General features: G+C 37.5%; 1 protein-coding gene across 5 annotated transcripts in view; it reads left to right on the top strand.

Annotated features, from left to right (window-relative positions):
- ryr3 (ryanodine receptor 3) overlaps positions 1-22,359 on the top strand; it is a 99,536-nt gene extending 77,177 nt beyond the window's left edge. For 2 of the 5 annotated variants that reach the window (XM_067383945.1, XM_067383943.1), the window contains 38 exons: positions 85-402; positions 509-749; positions 913-1,000; positions 1,091-1,183; positions 1,322-1,492; positions 1,572-1,631; positions 1,711-1,845; positions 1,965-2,077; positions 3,924-4,020; positions 6,529-6,641; positions 6,745-6,796; positions 6,891-6,947; positions 7,703-7,802; positions 7,892-7,971; positions 8,060-8,136; positions 8,223-8,296; positions 9,694-9,711; positions 10,525-10,605; positions 11,699-11,787; positions 12,222-12,350; positions 12,434-12,538; positions 12,621-12,702; positions 12,786-14,089; positions 14,557-14,600; positions 14,672-14,837; positions 14,943-15,029; positions 15,150-15,350; positions 15,460-15,590; positions 16,839-16,881; positions 16,977-17,104; positions 17,182-17,242; positions 17,316-17,462; positions 17,553-17,687; positions 19,254-19,410; positions 19,562-19,626; positions 19,706-19,806; positions 19,937-19,988; positions 21,240-22,359. In XM_067383945.1, coding sequence (XP_067240046.1) covers positions 85-402; positions 509-749; positions 913-1,000; positions 1,091-1,183; positions 1,322-1,492; positions 1,572-1,631; positions 1,711-1,845; positions 1,965-2,077; positions 3,924-4,020; positions 6,529-6,641; positions 6,745-6,796; positions 6,891-6,947; positions 7,703-7,802; positions 7,892-7,971; positions 8,060-8,136; positions 8,223-8,296; positions 9,694-9,711; positions 10,525-10,605; positions 11,699-11,787; positions 12,222-12,350; positions 12,434-12,538; positions 12,621-12,702; positions 12,786-14,089; positions 14,557-14,600; positions 14,672-14,837; positions 14,943-15,029; positions 15,150-15,350; positions 15,460-15,590; positions 16,839-16,881; positions 16,977-17,104; positions 17,182-17,242; positions 17,316-17,462; positions 17,553-17,687; positions 19,254-19,410; positions 19,562-19,626; positions 19,706-19,806; positions 19,937-19,988; positions 21,240-21,335 — 5,291 coding nt within the window. In that variant the 3' untranslated portion in view covers positions 21,336-22,359. Of the gene's footprint in view, positions 1-84; positions 403-508; positions 750-912; positions 1,001-1,090; positions 1,184-1,321; positions 1,493-1,571; positions 1,632-1,710; positions 1,846-1,964; positions 2,078-3,461; positions 3,562-3,923; positions 4,021-6,528; positions 6,642-6,744; positions 6,797-6,890; positions 6,948-7,702; positions 7,803-7,891; positions 7,972-8,059; positions 8,137-8,222; positions 8,297-9,693; positions 9,712-10,524; positions 10,606-11,698; positions 11,788-12,221; positions 12,351-12,433; positions 12,539-12,620; positions 12,703-12,785; positions 14,090-14,556; positions 14,601-14,671; positions 14,838-14,942; positions 15,030-15,149; positions 15,351-15,459; positions 15,591-16,838; positions 16,882-16,976; positions 17,105-17,181; positions 17,243-17,315; positions 17,463-17,552; positions 17,688-19,253; positions 19,411-19,561; positions 19,627-19,705; positions 19,807-19,936; positions 19,989-21,239 lie in introns of all 5 variants that reach the window. The other 3 variants (XM_067383944.1, XM_067383942.1, XM_067383946.1) reach the window with 2 other exon arrangements.
- The last annotated feature ends 30 nt before the right edge of the window (positions 22,360-22,389 follow it).

The raw sequence follows: 22,389 nt of genomic DNA, 5'->3' as shown, positions 1-22,389 counted from the left end.
TTTTGATGACAATGGCGTATTTCTTTTTCTAAAGGAAAAATATGATTTGTAAAACTCCCAGACTTAATATTGAATGTTTTACAGTTTTGAGCATGCCAGACACTGTGGATGAGATGTGTCCTGAGATGCCTCATCTAGATGGCCTAATGAAGGACATTGGTGACATTTCTGAATCTGGAGCACGCTATACAGAGATGCCACAGGTCATCGAGGTCATCCTGCCCATGTTGTGTAACTACCTGTCTTACTGGTGGGCAAAAGGTCCAGACAACTCCCCAGCTGGTGCCAATTGCTGCACAACTGTCACATCTGAGCATCTCAGCCTCATCCTGGGCAATATCCTCAAGATTCTCAATAACAACCTTGGCATTGATAATGCCCCCTGGATGAAAAGACTTGCAGGTGAGGGTGAACTTGAATTGGAAATGATGATTAGCCAGCTTTGATACAGGTTGATTGCAAAATATCAGGACGATTCTCAAATATCTGTAAACTCCCTCCTATGTAGTATACACCCAACCAATCATTAGCAAGGCTAGTGCAGATCTCCTGAGAGCGCACTTCCTGCCTACGCTGGAGAAACTGAAGAAGAAGACAGTGAAGATAGTGGGTGAGGAGGAGCTGCTGAGGGCTGAAAGCAGGGCAGACACTCAGGAAGCTGAACTGCAGATTCTGGATGAGTTTGCTGTTCTCTGCAGGGATCTGTATGCCTTCTATCCAATGCTCATTCGTTATGTGGACAACAACAGGTATTTATTATGCAATGACCTACTGTAAGTCGAGCTGCTAAATTTTTTTTTTGATTATGGTTTTATTTACATATTTATCAAATAAAAGTCCTATTTCTGGAATATAGAGAAAATAAAATGTCAGATTTCCAAAACAATGACCATCTCTCTTTTGACAATCTAGATCTAAATGGCTGAAGGAACCAAATTCAGATTCAAATGAACTTTTCAAAATGGTGTCAGAGATTTTCATCCTTTGGTGTAAATCTCATGTAAGTTCTCTGTATTGCTCCAAAGAATAATTTCAAAGACCTGCAAATATTTCAAGATTTCCAAAAGTTGTTTCTGCTCTTTGTTCATAGAACTTTAAAAGGGAAGAGCAAAATTTTGTGGTGCAAAATGAAATTAACAACCTGGCATTCCTTACTGGAGACAGCAAGACGAAGATGTCAAAGGCAAGTGTTTTTATAACGTAATTGCCAGCTATAATAAATTGGACCCAAAAGCTGTGAGCTAAATACCCGGTAAACATGTTTTCATGAAAACAAAAAGCTATTGAGCCATGTGTTTAAGATATTGCTTTGTGAAACCAGTCTGGAGGTCAGGACCAAGAAAGAAGAGGAAAAAAAAGAAGAGGAGAGTTGTACTCCATCCAGACTTCCCTTATTGTAGCAGCTCACAAGAAGATGCTGCCCATTGGCCTGAACATGTGCACTCCTGGAGACCAGGAGCTCATTTCCCTCGCCAAGATCCGTTATAGTCTGGTAAGTGTATGTCTTGTTGTCTTAATTATGCTCTGTAAGTGATCTCCAACAAGCCTCTAACAATGTATCCCTTTAACAGAAAGACACAGATGATGAGGTTAAGGATTACCTGAGAAAGAACCTCCATCTTCACGAGAAGGTCTGGAGAAACACATGCATACATGATTAGATGCTGAAATGTTGACGTTGGCTTATTGGTGTTTCTTGTCTCATCACAGTCTGCAGATCCAGCGGTGCAGTGGCAGCTGAACCTCTATAAAGATGTTGTGGTGAAGAGTGAGGGACCTCCAGACCCAGAGCAAAATGTGGAGAGAGTTCAGGGCATCTCCGCTGCTGTCTACCACCTTGAACAGGTAAAATAGGAAAAAAAATAAAATCCACCTAATCCACCTATTCCTCTTCTTAACAGTATTTATTAATCTAGGCTAATGTTAAATTCTCATACTCTATACTACATTTATTTCACTCTCAGGTTGAGCAGCCACTTAGGAACAAGAAGATGGTGTTTCAAAAGCTGCTGTCAAAGCAAAGAAAGCGTGCCGTGGTGGCCTGTTTCCGCATGGCACCACTCTACAACTTACCAAGGTATGTCATTGGAAGCCTTTGTATTAAAATTCCAACTTTGCAATATATATTCACAGCATTCAGCATTAACATGTACTCAATGGACATTAGATACTTTTGAAAGTTCCTTGATAGCTATTCCTTCCTTCCAAATGCATCTGAATGCATTCTTTACTCCCTCTAGTGCAGGGGTCTCCAACACGTCGCTCGCGAGCTACCAGTAGCTCGTGGCCTGATTGGAGGTACTGTAGCTCGCCAAGACATACTTTTCATCTAGTCAAAGTCAGCTAATATAGACTAAAATAGTATTAGCTAAGTATTAATTTGCCATATCGGCCGTGAGGTTTTTTTTAAATTTATTTATGAACATGCAGATGTAATTACAATATAACAGAATAACAACCAACAATAGGTGGAAAAAAACTTTCGGGAAGTTTCAGTTAAGCACATCATCAAATTACAAGCTACAAGGTAGCTCACTAGTTCTGTAGTCACAGGGCATTGATCAGGGAATCAGCCATTTTAAGTGCTGTTGGAAATAGTCATCAGTGTCCCAATGTGTAGTGAGCCAGGGTCCTTACTGTTCTCACCAGTGCCTGAATTAGTGTTCGCGATATACTGATTCATGACCTAGGGAAGCTAGGGAGCTGTTTGAGATACACTCGTTGTTTGGATAAGGCCAAATATTACTGTTACTGTATTTAATTATTGTGATCTGAAAAATATGTGGTAAATATTGTTCAGCATTAAGCAAAGTTAGCAACAGTCTCACACAGGCTCAGCATTCGATGGCATTTGCTTTTCATCTTCCCTCTGTGTAATGCCTAATAAAGTAGTGTTTATAAGGGCAGTGCTGCTTTGTTTACAGAGGTTACCTGGGAAACAGCTCTATTTCTGCTCTTCTATGAGCGCCACCTACTGTCAGAGAGTGGATTTACATTTTCATTCAGTCTGTCTGTGACGTTTTTGTTAAGGCCAATGTGAAAATCTGAACAAATGTTTGTTGTTAATTTTAACCAGTCAGTGGAAAATAAGCTAATGTGCATTCTAATAATCTCAACTCTTCAGATAATAAGGTAGCCAATGGATAATTGGTTAAGAATTGTTTATGGAGCAGATCATTAATATGTATGACCCCAATATTTGCATATGCCAGCTCATGTTAAGGCATTAGACAAGGGCAAAATGTCTGGATGTGCACAGCTGAATCATCAGACTTAAGTATTGTATAACATGAGTTGCTCTCAGCCACTGATTTTTAAAAAGTAGCTCCCAAATGAAAAAAGGTTAGAGACCCCTGCTCTAGTATCATTGTTTAAATGTGTTTTTATTGGTGTTTTTCTGTGCTCCTTTCTTCCTCCTCCTAAAACCTGTCCCTTTCTATTGTCTCCATAACACACTTCAGATACAAAAATAATAATTACTTCCTGAATGGCTATCGGTACGTTTGGCTGGAAAAGGTGTACCATACCTCCAGCTTTGACCGTCTGTTCTCCATGCTAACGGTAATGTGAGACTAAGAGAACTCATGATCCCAACCTCCTCCTCCTCCTCCATTCTCCAAGCTAAGAGCTCAGCACAAGCATACAGTTAGCGCCGCCACTCTGAATGGTCACCTTCTGTTTCCAACGGGTCTCTTAACTTTATGTAGCGACAGGGTGGGTGGAAGTTTCTTCACCTGGAGAGTTCTTTGCGATAAGTCTTTATACAACAATGATCATTTAGATGGTAGCTTTGCTTTCATGGACGTCCTCATTAAGGTGACCAGTCAGATCAGGCCATGGACTGTACATCTTCCTCCCACACCACAGAATGCACCTCCTTCCCTCATCTTCCTCTTAACCTCCCTCTCCCCCCCACTCCTCAGGCATCGCTCAATTAACCTCTTCCTCAGTGGCTATCAGAGACTTTGGATAGAGACAGAGGAGTACTCCTTTGAGGAGAAGCTAGTGCAGGACCTGGCAGTAAGTACCGGGCTGGCATCAGCGCTGCCCCGTGTGCTGTGTGTGCCCGCTGGTGCCTTCTCGGCGGCCGAATGCTCTGCGGCCAGCACCGTGCCTGCTCAGGCGCGGGAGCACGTCTCTGCCCGCCTCATGTACTCATCCTGGCCTGTGTTCAGCTCTGCTGGTTACGTGACACACTACCGACCGAGGCACAGCAGCCAAGGCATGCATGATTTTCGGCTGAGCCTCAGTCCCCGCCATCTCACTAGAAAAGCAGTCCGTTTCAGCGCAGCTGCGGTAAGAGGGGCGGACGTTCCCCGCGACGCTCTGCTTTGTTCTTTGGGTGTCGTCTTTCTTTCGTAAGTCTCTGTTGTGAGAGTCGGTGGCATGTTCACCTCATGTAGAGATCATGTCTCAGCGCTCTAAATTGACCCACCTGATTTGTGCGTCTTAAAAAAGAATATATTTATTCATTAATGAGCTAGAAATATATTAGCACTAATACATTATTTAACATAACTCTGGAATAAATTTGTATTATTATTATTATTATTATTAATGGTAAACATTGATAATTGGGCGCTCATTATTACAATCTTTTGAAGACACCCTTTTAGTAATATTTAATATTTATTTAATAATGAAACAAGTACATTTACATCAGTATGTAACACTTAACATACACTGCATAGCCATTTCCATTGCCGTGTGTCTCCATGTGAATTTGCATGTTTATCCTGAGCTGGTCATTGGTCCCTGTGTAATTCTGGAGCATCCATCCAGACCCTATTGACCATGCTCAGACCACTATGTCATCTGAACAAGTGTTTCTCAGCTGAGGCCCAGTGGATGTCCCGGATCCAACAAATTTAACCCAGTTGTGCAGCATGTCTGATGCAAATAAAGTAACATAACAGTAGTTTCTTTCTTTGAAGTTTTAAAATGTTGATGGCTTCACAGGACCTGAACAGAGAGACACTGATCCTGATTACATTTATATGTGTTTTTGTGTAAAATAACTGCATGTCTAATTGAAATCCAGAGCTCCTTGTCACAAGATCAGGAAGCAAAGTATTGGAGTCGTAATGCTGAAAATGACTGGAATGAAACTAATTTGCATAGAGTGCCACGTGTTTATTTGATGTTTATTCTCATAGTGAGGAGACTAGATTTTATGTAGTATTTTTACAGAGTTGTTTTTATGTATGTGATGTAATGGTTTGATTTGTAATATGTAGAAGTTATTTGTTCAGGGTTGTGCATCATTTAGAATTGAGAATTTAGCTCCTAAATTGAAAAAGTTAAGCAAAATGCAGAAAGTAATTAGAATTTGATTGTAAGGAAGTAGAATTTATAGAAATTCATAGAATTTTTATACATTTCATTATCCATAAACGTTATCACACATGCAACATGAGATATTTCCAGAAACATTAGATAATAAATAATGTATACTTTATTTGCCAGACCTGTTCAAAATGTCAGACACCATGAAGTGATCTGCTCTTGAACATTTTTTTTGTCGTGTTGGACACATGAAATACCTATGCTGTGTGACTATAGAGACAGAGCGAAACGCGTCATAATCTGAAAACCATGCCCACCGGGGGGAAAACAACCCAACAGTCCCCATTGACTTTATGTAGCGCGAGGCTGCCTCTTGTCATTTCTGGCTTATAACAAAAACCAGAACAATGTCTAAAAGCTGCTATGTGACATGGTGTAAAGCAAATAAGCTAAAAAACCCAGAACTAAGTTTTTATAAGCTGTCAACACCAAAAAAACATTTTTTAAGGACACAAAAGTGGATACAGGCAGTGAGACAGAGCACAATGGGTCACATTACTATATATGAATAAATCTTTGACATGGTTAAAAATAATGAACGTTTTTTTTTTGTGTGTTTAGCATAACCTGTCGCCGATTAAGTTCCCCTCCAATGTATTTCTTATAGTAATACGTTGTGCTCTGTCTCATTGCCTGTTACCACATTAGTCCTTAAACATTCGTTTTTTGGGGTCGACAGCTTATAAAAAACTTAGTTCTGGGTTTTTTAGCTTGTTTGCTGTACACCATAGCAGCTTTTAGACATTGTTCTTGTTTTTGTTATAAGCCAGAAATGACAAGAAGGCAGCCTCACGCTATACAAAGTCAATGGAGATGGTTGGATGGTTGGAATGCTTAATTCACACTCATTAATTAAAAGGGAGCTAATTCTTAAATTCTGAATTTAGCAAAACACTGGTAATAAAACAGATGAGCATGGCTTGAGTGAGAGGGTGATTGAAGTGTCAGAGTGTGTTAGTGCATTGTCATTTGGTTTATTTAGATTTTGACTAGTGTGTGTGCTTATAAAAATATAAATGGCAGGTGTCAAATAAACCTAGTTTTATAAAATTAGACCTCTGATTATAGTAAAAAAAATGTACACATTTGCTTGTCTGGGGTCATACACAGTTAGAGAGAAAACTGGTGATCAACAGATTGTGGGAAGTGCAGTGTTTATAACTTCAGTGGCTCTTCCTGCAGAAAAGTCATATGACTGTGGTAGAGGAAGAAGAGGAAGAGCAAGCTGAAGTTCAGCCAGACCCTCTTCATCAGCTCATCCTCCACTTCAGTCACAATGCTCTGACTGAGAGAAGGTGATGTTTTCATATATTTGCTGTAAAGTATTTAGAAGTAAATATGTATTCATTCAATACTGGATAAACAACTGATTGTCTACCTGTGTTTGTGTTTTTGTAGTTTCCTAGAAGAGGATCCTCTCTATATTGCATATGCTGACATGATGGCAAAAGTCAGTGTTGTATTTAATCTAATTAATCCTTCTAAATTATATTGTAATTGTTTTAAAGAGTCAATATTCAATCAGTCAATATTTTATTTTACAGAGCTGTGCCGAGAATGAAGAAGAAGAGGAAGAGGAGGGAAAAGAAAAAACTTTTGAGGTATTCAATACCTGAATTAAAAATAAGTCCTCTTCAATTTGACCAAGCATGGTTTACTACAGTGTTAAATATTATTCAGAGCACACTTAACCAATGCCCAATTGGCCAAATTTTTGCAACCGTTGCAAACTTTCACCTGCCAACCACCTGCATATGTTTTGGACATGTCCGCAGTTGGAAACTTTTTGGCTCAGTGTATTTGACACACTTAAAAAATCTCTCAACACTAATATAGACCTTGATCCCTTACTAGCCCTCTTTGGGGTTTCCTCAAGACCTGCTTTAACAGCTCAAGATCGCAAGGTTGTTACTTTTATTACAATCCTGGCCAGATGGGCTATCCTTCTTAAGTGGAAGCATGACACATGACAGGTGGATACAGGACATTTTTTACTATTTTAGACTTGAAAAGTAAAGATGCTCACTCTCTGGTGCATTTAAATCCTTTTATAAGACTTGGGATCCCTTTTTGAACTACATTAAAGGCCTACCTTGCTCACTGTTAACTGACAACGAATAGTATTTGTCAGCTATTAGAAGGAACTTATTTTTAATAATATCTCTTCTCTTTCTTTGCTTGCTTCTTGAGTTAATCGGAATGGGGAAATCATGGAAGGGATTAATAATGGACAATGTCTTACTGTTTAACTTATTGTCACACAAAACATCAATAAAAAGATTTGGAGTAAAAAATAATGCATATGATGTTTCATGAACTGTAAGCAATAATGTGGTAAACTTGTAATTTCTCACAGGAAAAAGAAATGGAGAAGCAGAAGATTCTGTACCAGCAAGCCAGACTTCATGCCCGTGGGGCTGCTGAAATGGTGCTACAGATGATCAGTGCCAGTAAAGGTACACACTTCTCTATTTCTGACCTGCTTTTGCTGTCTCAAACGTGTTAATCCATTTGATTTTCTCTAGCAGCATTTGTTTGATTGCAGGCCGACTTGGTCCTATGGTGACTTACACCCTAAAACTGGGTATTTCTATCCTAAATGGAGGCAATGTTCTTGTCCAGCAGGTAAAGAGCTTGACCGGGCAGATCATGTTAGTTTTGTCCCACAGAGGATACTGAGCTCAGTAAATACTTTTAATTTATAATTCTTTAGAAAATGCTGGATTATTTGAAGGAGAAGCGAGATGCCGGCTTCTTTAAAAGTTTATCTGGATTAATGATGTCTTGCAGGTGGGTGTTAACACAGACCTGCATTTATTATCCATTTTTCCCTACTGTGATTTTTAATTTTGACTGTTTCTCTATACCTCTGGCAGTGTGCTGGATTTGAATGCATTTGAAAGGCAAAATAAGGCAGAGAGTCTTGGAATGGTGACTGAAGAGGGGTCAAGTAAGCCAATAAGCTTTATTCTTCTCTATTTGCAATTTTTAATGAATACCATGAGTAATTAGTTAATGTATTTGATAACAACATCTGCATAATATATTTACTGCCATTATACTACAAAACAGACATAAGTTTTGTGTTTATGTATATGTAGAGTACTGTACAGGATTGAAAGTGGTACCAGTTCTGGTCCTTTGTTTGGCTAGCTGGCAAATGCTACACCCTGATAACTTTGTGAAGTGCACTGTTAATGTGTGTACAAGGATTCACTGCAACAGTGGAAGTTGCAGTATTCTTCTCATGCAATGTCAAATGTCTATGGGATGCCATTAACATTAAATGTTTTATTATGCAGTAATTAAAGGGCTTCATCTTCAAAGGTGAAATGAAGGACCACAGTGGTGTGATGTTGCTGTGCACAAAAATAAAGAAATGCGAACACTGGTTAAATGAAACATTTTATCTATTTTTTTTTTTTTTTTTTATTATATATATATATATATATATATATTGCATTGTGGACATTATTTTCTTGACAAGTATCCCCCATGCTGTAATCCGTCTAGATGTTTGCAATTTTTTATTATTTCCAACAATTTTTCTCATTAGATTATAATTACTGTGAATAATGAGAATCATCTCGTCCAGATTTAAAAAATAAAAAAATAAATAAAAATAATAATAATTATTATTAATAAAAACAATTATTATTTAAAAAATAATATTAAACAGTGGAACAAAAAATTCCATTATTTAATATTTAATTTTATTTATTTATATTATATATTTTAATTTATTGTATTTATATTTATTTATATTATTTATTTATTTAATTTAAACTGTAATGAAAAAGTATTTTATACAACTAGCAGTTTTTTCATACAAAATATTTTATAACCTTAACCCTTGTGGTGAAATTTAATCTAGACATATTCTTGAAAGGCTTGATGAGTTTAACCTTATAGCTTTATTTTATGAGCCATATTACATATTACATCGGATATTATATGAAAGGCGTCAGATATCAAGTATGATACAGAACATGATCGAAACTACTGCACTGCAAATAATACTAACACCTTCTTTAACTACTGATTTTGCAGGATGTCTCTATACTCACAACTAAACAAATAAAGCCTTGTCCAATCCTAGTGAATAGTTTGCTGTATGTGTTACACACTATGTGGTCCAAATTTAGTTTGCATCTAATTAAAAACCAGTGGTCTTAAATTCCATGAAACACGTCTAAAGTCTTTCTCTGTCTACATCTGTAACTGCATGTCCATCCTCACACTAAAAGTTCAATGACTCTTCTTTTTTCTTTCTGAAATTCAGTCTCTCTCCATTTGCTTATGTCTGCTCTCTTTGTTTGTTTTCCATCATTTTGTACTGGATTGCAGTCAACATGAGAGAGCGGGGTAAATAAAGTTTAGCTACTCATTTCTTAATGCTGTTCTCTGGCATGTCACCATTTCTTGAAACTTTTCTCCTCCCCTGCTACTATGATATGAATGCACTACTCTTCGGTGCTGGCTTGTAGACACTAATGCATGCTGTCACAGAATTAAGATAGATCTAAGACTAAAGCCAGGCTCATTAACCTAACCCCTTTACTAAACTAATGAGAACATTTTATCTTCCATGTGAACATTATGAAACTTCTGTACTCATACTTTGTTGAAAAAGATTAATACCTGTTAAAAAAGGTGTACTCTCAGCTAAAGATTAGACCACATCTACAAAATGAGCAAAGAGCTTCGCCACGCTGTGAATCGGGCTATTTCACAAAGCTGGTTCTTCACATGACTAACTTTCACAAGTATGACATTGTGTAGAACATAATAAATACAATAGGTTCTCCTCTGTATGTGTGCAGTATATAATAATTAAAAATTAAAATCTAAATATGGCATTATTATTGTCAAGTTGCAGTATAATCTGTTTGTATCTCCAGCATATACTGTACACCATCCTTGTGAAAGTTACCTCGCTAACCCAGCTTCTTGAAATTTCTGCCATTTCTATGTATTAATCGACAAGCTTTTCTTTTTCCAGTCAGTTCTTGGGATGCAGTTGCGAGCCTGCAATCTAAAGCTCCTCATCCTAAGTGAAGCAAGCTCCCAAAATATGTGCTAGTCATCTGCTTGCTTGAGACTGATGTAAATTTGTTATTTACTTTTGCTTCAACCATATGGCCCAGAAATAATTACATTTCTCTGTCATTTTTTAAGGTTCCAAAGTACTTCAAAATGATGAGTTTACAAAGGATCTATTCAGGTTTTTGCAACTTCTGTGCGAGGGCCACAATAATGGTAAGACTTGTAATTTCTATTAATTTTTAATAATAATAGTATTAGTTTTAATTTGCAGCAATTAAAAAAAAAATCTCCATGATCCAAAAAACCTATGTTAGCCAACTAGATAGCGTTACTGTATTTCATTTTAAATAAACACAATGTTACAGAAAAGCAATGGTTTCATTACATATATATCAAGAATACGGTCCGTGTACTTTTGCATCCATTCCTTTTTCTTTTTTCAAACCAGAAATGAAATATGGTAAATGTGGTTTCTTCCTTTTTTATTTTAACACAGATGAATAGAATTAGCAGATACAAGCTAATTTTCCTTCTGCAAGATTGTTATTTATTAAAAGTAATATAAATGATATACAGCTGTTAAGCGTTTCTAACAGTTTTCTATAAGTGGAAAACGCTGAACATGGAAGCGAGTTACCTTCATGCCTGACCTGCTTGTCTAAAGCTTTATTGGTAGTTTAATATCAGTGTCTTAATGCATTAAGCGTTATAATGGTAGGCTGTTTTATTTTATAGGAAAATGCTTAACGTAATTAATTGCGTTCATATGTGTGGTTTCATCTGCTTTTCTGTACATAGCCTATGCTTTATTTATAAGGTGTGTACTGTCTTAGTAGTAGTTACATTAAGCCACATTAAACATTTTTCACATTAAGCACTTCTTAGAATGTCTCGCTTCACTTGGCGCGTTTGCCGCCAGGATGCTATAGCATTCTCTTGGACAATGGACCCCTCGTGAGTGAGAATGGGTTAAAAATCAAGTATTGTCATGTTTCAGAGACATTGCTCTCGAAAGTGTGGAAGAAACAATAATTTTACACAAGAAATTAACTTTAGTCTGTCCATTTTTGTTTATAAAGATGCAAAAAGTCATAAACAAAAATCTGAAAAGAAGTCGATATTTATTTTCTGCGCATGAAATGTGTGTATTCGGTTTTAATTTAAATTTTGCTATTCAACATAGCATTTAAAAATGCAACAACCTTTTTTCTCGACGTGGTTAAAAAACTAAAAAGGAATGGATGCAAAACTACACAGATCTTATTCTTTACTGTTTTCTTTTTTCCATTTTAAATTCCCTCAACAGATTTCCAAAACTTCTTGCGGACACAGACTGGAAACACTACTACAGTCAACATCATCATTAGCACTGTGGACTACCTATTACGTCTACAAGTAAAACAAAAAAACTAAATACATATGTAGATGTGTTAAAGGTGCTAAAGAGGATCTTTTGTTTTATACATTTTTGCAATATTACTTGCGCGCTCCAGTAACTTTCCACACTCCACAGGCGCTGCATGCGATGTTTTTGTCCGGAGACAGGAGTAACAACTGAATCCACTTACACGATACAGCGAATGCCGGTGGTAAACACTCGTGTTCCAATACTCGAGTTTTGGGAGGCGTTCCCATGAAAGCAGGGGGGGTTGTTCTTACGCATGCGCTCATTTCAAAAACTCAGTAACAGTCTTTGGTTTCTCAGTCGACGAAAAGATCCTCTTTAGCACCTTTAACTTATATATCAGAACAGCATGAACAGCTCTGAATCCTCATTAATCTACTCAACTTCAGTCTCTGGTATTGGTTGTGCTTGTTTTCACCACCAGGAATCCATAAGTGATTTCTACTGGTATTACTCTGGGAAAGATGTCATGGATGAGGCTGGGCAACTTAACTTCTCGAAAGCTTTGGCAGTAGCCAAACAAATCTTTAACTCACTCACTGAGTACATTCAGGTATTTAATTTATATTCTATACCAGCACATGTTAGATTTCAGTGGATGTCTGCATTACATAATACTGTATTTCCACTTTTTAGGGCCCTTGTATCGGGAATCAGCAGAGTTTGGCACACAGTAGGTTGTGGGATGCAGTGGTCGGATTTCTGCATGTTTTCGCCAACATGCAAATGAAACTGTCACAGGTAACCCGTCAGGGCACCGCTAATGTCTAGCTCTTACCAAAAATGATGCCTCTCAAAACTGAATATTGTCTATTTGTTTCAGGATTCTAGTCAAATCGAGTTATTGAAGGAACTGATGGATTTGCAGAAGGATATGGTGGTCATGATGTTATCTCTTCTAGAGGGTGAGAGTGTATTGGCCTTTCAAACATCACAATGGAGCTAGTGAGAGACTAGTAATGGTTAATGCATCAACTGCATGTTACAGGTAATGTGGTGAATGGAACTATCGGGAAGCAGATGGTCGACACTTTAGTGGAGTCCTCCAGCAATGTGGAAATGATCCTCAAGTTCTTTGACATGTTCCTTAAACTAAAGGACCTCACTACATCTGATAACTTCAGGGAGTATGACCCCGATTGCAAAGGCGTTATATCCAAGAAGGAATTCTATAAGTCTATGGAGAGCCAGAAGCAATACACACAGTCTGAGATCGAGTATCTTCTCTCCTGTGTCGAGGCAGATGAAAATGACATTTTCAACTATGAGGAGTTTGTGGAACGCTTTCATGAACCAGCCAAAGACATCGGCTTCAACGTGGCCGTGCTTCTCACTAACCTATCAGAACATATGCCTCACGACTCGCGCCTGTCCACCTTCTTAGACCTGGCCGAAAGCGTGCTCAATTACTTTGAGCCATACCTGGGCCGTATTGAGATCATGGGAGGTGCCAAAAGGATTGAAAGAGTTTACTTTGAGATCAGCGAGTCTAGCAGAACCCAGTGGGAGAAGCCTCAAGTCAAAGAGTCCAAACGGCAGTTCATCTTCGATGTGGTAAACGAAGGCGGTGAGAGTGAGAAGATGGAGTTATTTGTAAACTTCTGTGAGGACACCATCTTTGAGATGCAGTTGGCCTCTCAAATCTCCGAGCCAGATGCCGCAGAACGACCTGAGGAGGATGAAGATGAAGAGTTGCACAGTCTGCTTGAAGGCTTGTCTGAGGAGGAAGAGGCAACTCTCGAATCCGCCTCGGCCTTCACGGCAGCTTGTGTCTCCGTGAAGAAGAGCATGACTAATTTCCGTCAAATGCTGACGTTTAAGAGTATGAAGAAGCAGTTTAAGAAATTCAAAAAGCTGACCATCAGAGAAATGATCACAGGGTTCTTCTCTTTCTTCTGGATGCTCTTCACCGGGTTTTTCAAAGGCATTTTCGGCATCATCTTCGGGTTCTTTCATATTATTTGGTCCTCCATGTTTGGAGGGGGTCTTGTAGAGGGAGCTAAAAACATGAAAGTGACAGATATTTTGGGTAATATGCCTGATCCAACACAGTTTGGTATCCATGGCGATGTACTGGAAGCAGAAAAAACTGAGAGCAGTGAGATGGTGGTGTCGGCAGATATGGTGCAGATGACTGGTGCTGGTGCTGAGAAGCTGGAGGCGGACATGATCATGGATCTACTTAACCCTGCTGTAAAGAAAGAAGGCAAGCATGGAGCAGAACCTGGTCTGGGCGATGTCTGTGAAGTCTTGACTGAGACTAGTGCTCCTGCCGAGAAGAAGAAAAGCCAGGTGTGTATCTATGTTTAGACCGTAGTCATTGTAGACACCAAATTGAATTTTACGTGAATGAAAATGAGACTGAGGGATATCCACACAGAAACATGGTGTTGGCCCAGATCCGGCCCACATCCAGTGGATCTGCCGGATCTGAGTTGACATTATGTTGCTGTCTGGGATAGACTTGCAGTCTTTACAATAACGTTTAAGTTTCTAGATCACATGTAATTTTCACAACTGTTTCACAGAGTTTTTGTCTAGTGAATGGTGTTTGGAAAGAAGTTTTGTCAGCTGAACAGTTGGATTGTTTTAAACAACAGCACAATCCCACTGTACTTCTATCCCTCACAGCCTCAATTTCATTCCTGTTAAAACATAAATATGCTGCTTCTCCTCTATTATTTTAATATTTCAATCAAATGTGATGCACTGTGTACAATTTGTAGATTAGCCAAAGTATTTTGTTTTTTCTTACACAGAAAGTAGCAGCAGAGAAGCCAGAATCTGAGCCAGAGAAAGCTGAGTAAGTTGACTATTGTAATAAGTTCTTATTATTTCTTTATCAAAATGTTCTGACACGGCAGTGTTTTTTAGCACTGAGAATCAGGAGAAAGAAGACAAGGCTAAAGAGGAAACGCCTGAGGAACCAGCAGCAGCAAAACCAGCTCCAAAAGCCAAACATGGCTCATCAAAAGAAGCAGCTCCAGTATTCATGGCCAGTTTCTTTGCAGGGCTTGAAATCTACAAAACCAAATTCCTGGTAAGAAAAAGCTTCATTCACATTTTTAGTTTAACTTCTTTGTCCTGTAGGAAATGTTGTTTAAGTGGCAAACATGAAAAATTAAAGTTTACTACTTCTCTGTAGAACTACCTGGCACGTAATTTCTACAACCTTCGTTTTTTGGCTCTGTTTGTGGCCTTCGCCATCAACTTCATCCTGCTCTTCTACAAGGTGCCTTGCAAATATTAACTATTAACTTTAATTGTGCTTATAAATATGAAGTAGACATTTGTAGTACAAAAAACATTTGGTCATTTTATAGTTGCATTTGAATATTGTCACTCTCTAAAGGTGACTGGAGATTTCGATGATGAGGAAGAGGAGGAGGGATCCTGGGGTGGAGAAGAGGAGGAGGGTGATGAAGATGATGAAGGATATGAATACTTCATTCTTCAGGAGAACACTGGCTACATGGCTCCCACGTTGACTTTCTTGGCTATACTACACACAGTCATCTCCTTGCTCTGTGTTTTTGGATATTACTGCCTTAAGGTTTATCCCTATTTCTCTAGTTTTGATTCTATTTATCAGGATTAAGAGTACATTGAAGCCAGATGCTGCACAGCAGTGTCCATGTAACCTTGTTTTCTCATCACTGTAGGTTCCTTTAGTCGTGTTCAAGCGGGAGAAGGAAGTCGCTAGGAAGCTTGAGTTTGATGGTTTGTATATTACCGAGCAGCCGTCTGATGATGACATCAAAGGACAGTGGGATCGTTTGGTCATTGCAACTCCGTAAGAAACATTTCTGGACATCCTCTTGGGGCCCTTTTTACACCTGGTATTAAAATGCGTTTTGGAAAATCTGATAGAAAAGGGTGACACATTCCCGTTTACACCTGGTGTTTTAATTCGTCTCTTTTGTCCACTTTTAACCACTTCTGTCCTGATTTCTTTGAGGGGAGGATCTATGGGTGGGTAAATGTATGGATTTTTTCAGATCTTGCGATCTACTGGATGAAGTAAGTTCATTCAATTTACATATAAACGTGTCTGGAGATGACGGAAAAACATACGGAGAGCAACAGCCTTTATTTCTGTTCTGACAGCCGCAAGACCGTGTCAAACGCTGTGAGTGCGTGTTAAAAATCTAGAATGGTGAGAGAACATTGTGCTTGGTACGTTTTTTGGCTCCAAACCAAACTTGGGCCGACAAAGTTTAAATCCCGTCTGGCTAGCGTGCTTCCCATAATGTTTATGCATTAGGTCAGTAGGTGAAGAATAGGCGGTCTTTTGTGGCTGTCTACACTTCGAAAGCAATCCGGTCGATTGTGTTTTCAGTTACCTCTGGAAGTGGTTGAAAGCTTAAAACATTTTAGACCGCGTTTACACCTGTATTTGGTGTCGTCCACTTCTGATCTGATCGACCAAAACGCATTCAAAAATATAGTTTCAAAAATTTTTTATTTTTTTTTCCATAGCAGTTGTCATTACTGTTAACAGTGTGCATTAGCACCACATACATACACACATCCACCACATCTTTTGTTACATAAATTTACTCTAATTTTTGATCAATTTAGAACAACTAAAAATAGTATTAATTTCTTTTAAAATTAAAAATCTTACTGACCCTAAACTTTTGAATGGTAGCGTATGTACAATGGCATGGAGTACTTTAGAAAGTTGATAGTCTGTGCTAGAATTTACAATAAATATGCATATCAAAACATTTTCACAAATAAAAAAAATTGTCAGTCATTTTAATTTTCAATCAAAAGTACAATGAAAAACTATTTTAAACAGCATTTTAAAATATATTTTAAATATTTTTACTTATGGTACTTTTATGATTTAATATTTATTGAGAGTCTACAAGGAATATTTGTAACTTAAATATATTTGTCACACTATAGAACCATTTACCCACATCCTGTTCATTAGTATAAGACAATCCATCAATCGTTCAGAGCATCCATTATTTATTGTCATACCATTATCACTGAATTTAAGTACTTAGAAACTAACTTACCTGTCTTTCAGGTCCTTCCCTAACAATTACTGGGACAAATTTGTTAAGAGGAAGGTAAGCAGAATCACAATAAACTTGTCATGTTACTCATTTATGGTGCTTGTATTCAGTAGACTATTTTCATATCCAATTTTCATTGTCTTCTTTAGGTCATCAATAAATATGGTGACTTGTACGGGGCAGAGCGCATAGCTGAACTCCTGGGTCTGGATAAGAGTGCTCTGGACTTTGATCCCACTGAAGAGGCCGTGGTGAAGGAAGCCTCCTTGCTGTCCTGGTGAGCTGACAGGACCCAAAAACATATGACTTTTAGGGGCATTAAATTATTCATTCATGTTTTGGTTTCAATTACAGGTTGAGTTCAATTGATACCAAGTACCACATCTGGAAAATGGGGGTTGTGATGACCGACAACGTGAGTATGGTTAAAATTTGCCAACGTTAGGAAGATTATTCCAGGACAATAACATTTTGCCTTTCATCTCTAGTCTTTCCTCTACCTGATCTGGTACACCACCATGTCGATCCTGGGACATTACAATAACTTCTTCTTTGCTGCTCATTTGCTTGATATTGCCATGGGCTTCAAGACCTTGAGGACCATCCTCTCTTCTGTGACTCACAATGGCAAACAGGCAAGTGTCATCCAGCAGGGGGTGACTGCAGTACAGCTTTACCACCAAAATACCTCATATCTGATGAAAATACCTTCTTGATTTGAACAGCTGGTGCTGACCGTGGGCCTGCTGGCTGTTGTGGTCTACCTATACACTGTAGTGGCTTTTAACTTCTTCCGCAAGTTCTACAACAAGAGCGAGGATGAGGATGCTCCTGACATGAAGTGTGATGATATGATGACTGTGAGTTTTGAAAGGAAGGAAAGGATCCCTGGGCTTGAATATAGATTTACTGTAGTATGTTTTTAATACTCTATATGATCTGGAAGTCATCTTGGACTTATACTAAATATTAGTGTGGGTGCGTTATTGCACAAACACAAAATGTGTCAGAAATGCATTAATCTACAGTCAGGAATTATTCATTTATATATATATATATATATATATATATATATATATATATATATATATATATATATATATATATATATATATATATAATTTTTTTTTTCAAAAGTACTATTCCACAGAGCCTTTAAAAGTTGTCTGGCTATCACCAGACCAAGCTCAATTTAAAATTGAACATTGGTCTGGGGAGTCTGTATGTATTTTCTACTGCACAAGAGGCGTGATCAACGAGCATTACTCACGCAATTGGATAGTCCTTCAACCAATCAGATCAACGATCCGGGTGACGTACTTTGCAGAGCGACGCGAAAACTCCAGACAGGTTTAGTTTGTATTGGTTTGTAGCATTGATCAGCGGTTTGCAGAAGCAGCAATGGCGGGTTTTGCAGGTTGTGCAAAAAAAACATGAAAGTGAGTGGTATTTACACCCACTCGAGCGATTTGTTTGCTAAACTAAAGAAATCATTCAGCATCGTTGAGAGGTTAAAAGGAATTGGATTGACGGTCGTGCTTGCCGTCGCTTCTCTATCGTCATCGTGTTATAGGCCTACCCGCCAATAGCGAGCAAGGTGGATAAAGCCAGTCTGTGATTGGTTCCCGCAAAAGTGTAACAGAAGCAGTAGAAATGAATGTACGGGTTTCCAGACCGAGTTGCCGGGCGAAATCAAATCGCCGGCAGATCAGGCTGGGTTTACCCAATCTAGGACATGGTGATGGGAAAAAAAATTTGGAGGAAAAAGTATATTTCAAAACTTTTGTGTTCCCCCAAGAAACTTTGCTTTGCTTATAAAGAACTCAAAAGTTTTGAAAAAGCTGCATTTTTCGAGCGAACATAACATTTCTTGGGAGAACACAAAACATTTGTGAGAGAACGTAAAAGCATTTCATATAGTTTTTCCTTCCATTTCATATATTTTTCCCCATTACTATGTCCCTTTGGAGGCTCCCTACTATTAAATATTTTTAAAAAATGGGGGAAAAATCTATTTTTAAAAAGGAAATATTACTGAAAGTGCATTTAAAGCTTGGTTTTTACATTTTTACTTTTTTTTTTTTACTTATTTAATTGTTGTACTCTACCACTTAAAAGTTTGCAGCCTGTAAGATTTTCTTTTTTAAAGAAATTAATACTTTTACTCATCAAGGACACATTAAATTGATCAAAAGTGACAATAAAGACATTTATAATGTTACAAAAGTTCACCAAAGAATCCAGAAAAAGAAACCTTAACACGGTTTCCACAAAATTATTAAGCAGCCTGTTTTCAACACTGATAATAAAAAATATTTCTTTAGCACCAAATTAGAATGATTAGTGTATATATATATATATATATATATATATATATTTGCCTAAACTGTTTTGCTAGAACTAAAACAAATCTCATGAATCCTCAGTGCTACCTGTTCCACATGTACGTGGGTGTGAGAGCTGGCGGTGGCATCGGTGATGAAATCGAGGACCCGGCCGGCGACCCTTACGAGCTCTACCGCATCCTGTTTGACATCACCTTCTTCTTCTTTGTCATCGTCATTCTGCTGGCCATCATTCAGGGTACTGCTGCACATGCTCCATTAAACTCTTTATATTAACACTGCTCTTAAATAGCAGCAAAACTACCCAACCGATCATAACCTCACACTCAATAATTTGCATCTTCAGAACACCAAGATAGTAGTGAATGCTTTTTTTTTTTTCAAACCAGGTTTGATCATTGATGCCTTCGGTGAGTTGAGAGACCAGCAGGAGCAGGTGAAAGAGGACATGGAGGTGAGTGCTGTCACACGTCCTCCTGTGAAGTCTAAAAACAGCAGTCTGTTCCTATTTTAACATTTTGTTTTCGGTCTAGACAAAATGCTTCATCTGTGGAATCGGGAATGACTACTTTGATAGAACCCCGCATGGCTTTGAGACCCATACCTTACAAGAGCACAATCTGGCCAACTATTTGTAAGTAAATCCTCTATATGACATACTACACCATACAATATGCCATCTGATGACAACCTTTGCATTGTTAGAATGCTTCCTTTATAAACTAATTAACACATCTAAATATTCAAACATTCCTTTTTAACAGATTCTTCCTGATGTATCTTATCAACAAAGATGAGACTGAACACACTGGTCAGGTAATCTGAAATTAATGGAATATAAGATCATATACTGTTCAAAAGTTTGGGGTTGGTGAGATGTTTTCGTAAGTAGTATTATGCTCAACAAGCCTTTAAAAAAAAAAAAAATCAAAACAGTAATATTGTGAAATATTACAATTTGCAGTTCTTTACAGTCGCTAGGACACATCTCAATATGTAGGGCACTTTTTCAAAACTCGCAAACTCACACAACATTAGTCTGTGTGAGCTAAACTGGATCATTGCTTAGGCACAAAATGAATTCAATCTTTCAAATTACATAAATTATTTTCTCACTTAGACACAAACACAGCCAAAACTATGACCTACAGGCTAATTTGCACGTTAACATACTCTTTTTAAGACAATTAAAACTTAAATTCAAACCTTAACATAATACAAACTGAATAAGACCGTGATTTGCTACATTTTTATAGTAATGCCAAATTGAAATATATTCTAAATCTGAAAAATGAAATGCTATCAAAACAATTAGATGTAACCGAACACCTACACAGGTGTTAGTCTTTCAATACCATCTGTACAAAATGGGAAACTCTAAATAGTAGTAAGTCTCGTTTTGTGAAGAAATTTTATAAAAGAAAATATCTTATAATGCTACCTGTTGTTAGGGATTTTTAGGTTGTTGCTTTATGAATGACAAAGTTTGTTTGTTGGGTGACAACCTTTGCTAATGTTGTGGACGAATGACTTGATTTGAGACATTTATAAATTGTTTTGGTAGTTTTAGTGCATATTGAATGTGAAATTAACTGCTGTGCCAAGCTGGAAGCTGGTTAGGAGAACTGTATGAAGAGTTTTGTAAAATTGACCTTAAGTATTTAGAAATGTGTCCTAGTGATTGAAGAAAAAAACTAAAATAACTTTCTATTTTAAAATATTTTAAAATGCAATTTATTCCTGTGATGGCAAAGCTGAATTTTCAGCATCATCACTCCAGTTTTCAGTGTCACATGATCCTTAAATCATTCTAATATGCTGATTTTTGTAAAAAACTGTTTTTCCCCCCAAGATTTTTGATGAATAGAATAGCTGACTTTTGCACTTATTTGAAATAAGCATTTATAATGTAAAAAAAAAAAAAAAAAAAAAAATTGTTTTATATAAAAAATTAAAAGTATATTTTTCCCCAATTAAATAACTGATCCCAAACATTTGAACAATAGTGTATATTCTTATATTTAATAAATGATATTCTCACATTACTTCTCTAACCTTTTACTACAGGAGTCGTATGTTTGGAAGATGTATCAGGAGAGGTGCTGGGATTTCTTCCCTGCTGGGGACTGTTTCCGGAAGCAATACGAGGACCTGCTGGGCTAGAGGACATACTGTTGCCCTCAGTCCACATATGAGAGAAATCACATGCTCCAACCTACATGAGCTCCCAATAAAAATGGATTTTAGGATCTTATTTAGCTTGGACAACATCCTAAACTAGCTCTTATCAAATGCTGCTCACTAATTCATCCAATCAAAAAACAAAACCTCAGCTGTTTCTACACCAGAAATGACAGCAACATACCGAGAAATCATTGTGATCAAGCCAAAAATGTGAACTGAAATACAACATTGAGAAAAAAAAAAAAAAAAGAAAAGAGGAAAAAAACAAAACAAAAAAAAAAACATGTAGCACACATTGCCAAATTAAGACACAAGCCATGTTTGATATATTAAAAAAAACATGGTAAATTCATTTGCTTAACTCACAAATGCACATGAACTTGTGAGATGAGATGTTACCATATGTATGTTTTTGATGTTGAATGAACGTCTACACAAATATGCACAAGAATACCTTCTGAGTGCCAAACACAATTTATGCCTGTTTGATTTAAAAACAAACAACAAAAAAGAATGTGAAGAATGTGCAATGCCTTTAAGGATGATAATCTGACTGGTGGAATGAGAAATATAAAAACCATCTGCTTCAGTCCACTAGATGTTTCTCATACAGAAAAGTGCCTTATGACAAGAGACTATGCAAACGTTTGGTTCCCGCTCGTATGTTTTGCTAGTTTGGATTTTAGTTTAGACTCACTGACAGTCTCACCTAGGTTAGTAGTTTTGTAGCTTTAGTTGATGGTTCATGAGTAAAGATGATCACTGCTTTTTTAAAGTGTTTGGTTAAGGATAAATAAGTAAAATCGCGTCTGCCTGATCATTTATGAAGTCTGATTGCAAAACAATGGAAATCTATATTCAATGACAAAAATGATTAAATTTATTGAACAGTCAATACTGTAAACTGCTATTGTATGGCCATTTGTATGTATGTAGTGGCTTTTGTGATTTGCATTTGTTTTGAGCAGGGGGAACGAAAATAAAGTAGCCAATGCAATAAATTCCAGCTGGCCATAGCTGCATTTAATCTGAA

The sequence above is a fragment of the Chanodichthys erythropterus genome, chromosome 4, assembly GCF_024489055.1.
Source record: "Chanodichthys erythropterus isolate Z2021 chromosome 4, ASM2448905v1, whole genome shotgun sequence".
Classification (NCBI taxonomy): domain Eukaryota; kingdom Metazoa; phylum Chordata; class Actinopteri; order Cypriniformes; family Xenocyprididae; genus Chanodichthys; species Chanodichthys erythropterus.
This window is presented reverse-complemented; position numbering and strand designations above follow the sequence as displayed.